The 3,153-nt window shown below is 45.3% G+C and overlaps 1 protein-coding gene across 1 annotated transcript; it reads left to right on the top strand.

The window, feature by feature from the left end:
• Positions 1 to 1,839: 1,839 nt before the first annotated feature.
• On the top strand, positions 1,840 to 3,153 carry LOC311021836 (transcription factor 15; the record flags this gene model as incomplete). The annotated part of the gene is made up of 2 exons (XM_084022676.1): positions 1,840 to 2,419; positions 3,116 to 3,153. The coding sequence occupies 2 exons, from the start codon at positions 1,840 to 1,842 to the stop codon at positions 3,151 to 3,153; spliced, it is 618 nt and encodes a 205-aa protein (XP_083878802.1).

Raw genomic sequence — 3,153 nt, 5'->3', positions numbered from 1 at the left:
TCTTCAGACCGGACCCAAGCAAACCGGGACCGTCAGCTGGGGGGGAGAGGTGTCTGTGACAGGCCGGCAGAAGGTCCTGACAGGACCCGCACCTATAAACGCAGATGGAGTGCTGTTTTCATGTAAAACCTCTCAGCCACTCACACCGCTTTTATGGAATGACGTAATTCTTCTTGATCTTGGATTATTTAAATTCAGTGAATTAGGACACAATAATAACTGATGACCATTTTATTAATAAAACGTTTCCTCCCCAGTAAAAATAAATAGCAGTTAAACTCAACTGATCAAACATGGACCTCACATATAATATCATACTTTCATCTTAGGCCAAGCTCTGCCTGTTCTCAATTAATGACAATGTGTTTTAAAGTATGTGTTCCCTCCATCGAGCCGTTTAAACCCCCACACGACCATCAGAGGACGTCCGGGATTAGAAATGTAAAGAAAATGGATTTGATGACGCGTTAATCTGAAATCACTCATTCTAAACGTCCTCTCCTCTTCGTGATTCAGACTCCGGACTATAACAGCCCATTCATCAGGACGTTGTGCGTTCTAACTCCGTGTGTGTGTGTCGGTCCGATGGGTTAATTGGACTGAATTGAAGGAAAAAAGGGGGTTAAAGTAATCCTGGAGCTGCGGGTTCATTAACGAACTCGATCCTTGAGAAAATAGTCAGACTTTGAAGAGTTTTCCTGAAACAAACGCGGAGCTCCCTGCAGGGAAATCAAACCCACAGAGGAAAAAAAAAGGGAATGTGGCCTTTATATTGTTCCCTCAATGAAAGTAAATCACTTGTATGTGCGCAATCTTCATCATTGACATTATTCCAACGCGTATCGGATGCGTCTAACGCCTGGAGGTGCATGAAATAGGACGAAAACGCAAGGAAAGTTGTTTCTAGGGAGTTTTTTTTCTGTTTAAATAAATATAAATGTGTATTTAAATACAATGGAGTGTAATGTTTTGTCACCTGCCCGCGGTGTCAGGTGCAGATCAGCTGCTGCAAAAAAAAAAAAAACGGATTCCCTTTAAAAGAAATCAGCATCCTGAAGGACTTTCGTCCAATCAAACAACACGTGTGGGCAAACACGATTAGAGCTCATCCAACCCCGAAGAAAGACCTCGCTTTATTTGATTAACCCCCCCGCCCGCGCGTAATTACAGTGCGCGTCCCCGCTCCGTTCAAATCGATATCATCCGCAAATGAAGGCGCAGTTTAAATGTGCGGGTTGTGATGACGCGCTGTCATATCTCACATAAACTCTGTTTGATATCTGATTTCAGTGCGTTACAATGAACCCCAAACCTCTCCCGTTGAAATCTCGTCCTATCTGTATGACAAAGGGCGATCATGTGTTCCTGACAGTAGTGTTTGTTGTCAGCTGAGCTTTAATAGAGAGAAACGTCCCATTCAGGGGCCACCGGGTTTGCGCGGCCCCGCTGCGCCATAATGCTCGGCGCAAGCCCTCCACTGTCTGCTGCAACACTGAGTGTTTTTCTGTCAATATTAGCGGGACTACTTGAGGGGGAAGTTTATAATTGGACACGTGTTTTCCCCCGCTTTTTTGTCGTTTTGGAGATCAACTGATTCCTTTGTAATGGGTTTTTAAAGCAATGAGCGATCCACAAGGAGGGCTAAAGTGTTCTTAAGGGCTCCCTTTCAGCCTTTAGAATTGGCCCGAGCGACCCGCCGAGAAACACGGAGGCCCTGGAAGTATTTAATCCAGGAGACGAGGCCACGGGGCGGTCACACTGCAGCAGAGACACACGCAGGTAGACCTCCGTCTTCTGCCTCCAGAGAAATACATAGATGCGTTTTGTTTTTCTTTAATTATGGACGACATGCTTTTTGACGTCGACCAGGATGGCACCCCGGACTTCGCATTTTGGGGCCAAATGGACCAAAACTTCCAGTTCCAGACCCAGCTGGACTCCTTCCTGCTGGACTACACGGCCACGGGCCAGCTCTCGCCCTGGTCCTCCCTGGGCAGCCAGTCCATGTTCCCGGACGCGCAGCTGACCTTCACCGACCTCGACGTGCAGTCTCCGGGGCTGGACGGCTGCGCTGAAGGGGAAACCTCCTCCATGGACGACCCGCTGGAGGTGGGCAAGCACAGGGGGCGGCGGCTGGTGGTGACCCATCACCCCTACAAGGTGCAGCGACACGCCGCCAACATCCGGGAGAGGAAGAGGATGCTGAGCATCAACTCCGCCTTCGAGGAGCTGCGCTGCCACGTGCCGACGTTCCCCTACGAGAAGCGGCTGTCGAAGATCGACACGCTGCGGCTGGCCATCGCCTACATCGCCCTGCTGAGGGAGATCCTCGTGTCGGGCTGCGACCCCAAGTCCTTCCTGGACGACTGCATGAAGAGCGGCTACAAGAATCAGACCAACGCCATCTGGAACACGAGCGGTGAGCGAGGCTTAAGATGGGATCAAATTATATATTATATTATAGATTAAAATATAACTTTATGGGCAACATAAAGATAAATAAATACATTATATATTTATGTTGCCCATAAAGTTGGAATATTTTGTTTTCATACACAATGAAATTACTATTATTATTTATTACTATTTAAATGCATCATTAATCACTTTTGACCATGTATTTGATTTAATGCATAATGAATAATTTACTTGGCGCTATAAAAGACAAGACATTTGATATATATATATATATATATATATATATATATATATATATATATATATATATATATATATATAAAACCTGATGTTAAATGTTTTAATTCATGTCCACCATAAACACAAAGTTACATTATCCATTATTAATCTTTGTTAATAGACTTGAAGTGTTGAGTGAAGTATTATAACATAGTGAAATGTAATTCTCAGCAGCTTGCTGTGATTTCGCTACACACTTTTATCCCCAGGTGTGTTTCCCTCTTAAATGAGCCTCATTTAACCAACACAATCACCTGTATTCTGCCTCCATGCACTTCACTAATTCTGTGGGCCTCTGACGCCTGTTCAAGGTGCCCCCTCCCCCCCTCCCCCTCCATTCTTTCTCCCCAGACTTGTTAAACAGTCATTAAAATGTATCAAAACTTATGTGTTTGTCCTGCTTTTGTCTTCTTCTCAGATCTGACAGCCCGCCTCTCCTGGATAAAGTGGGATTAA

The sequence above is a fragment of the Eutrigla gurnardus genome (assembly GCF_963514095.1).
Source record: "Eutrigla gurnardus genome assembly, chromosome: 12".
Lineage (NCBI taxonomy): Eukaryota > Metazoa > Chordata > Actinopteri > Perciformes > Triglidae > Eutrigla > Eutrigla gurnardus.
The sequence above is the reverse complement of the archived record's forward strand: the minus strand, read 5'-3'. Positions and strand labels throughout refer to the sequence as shown.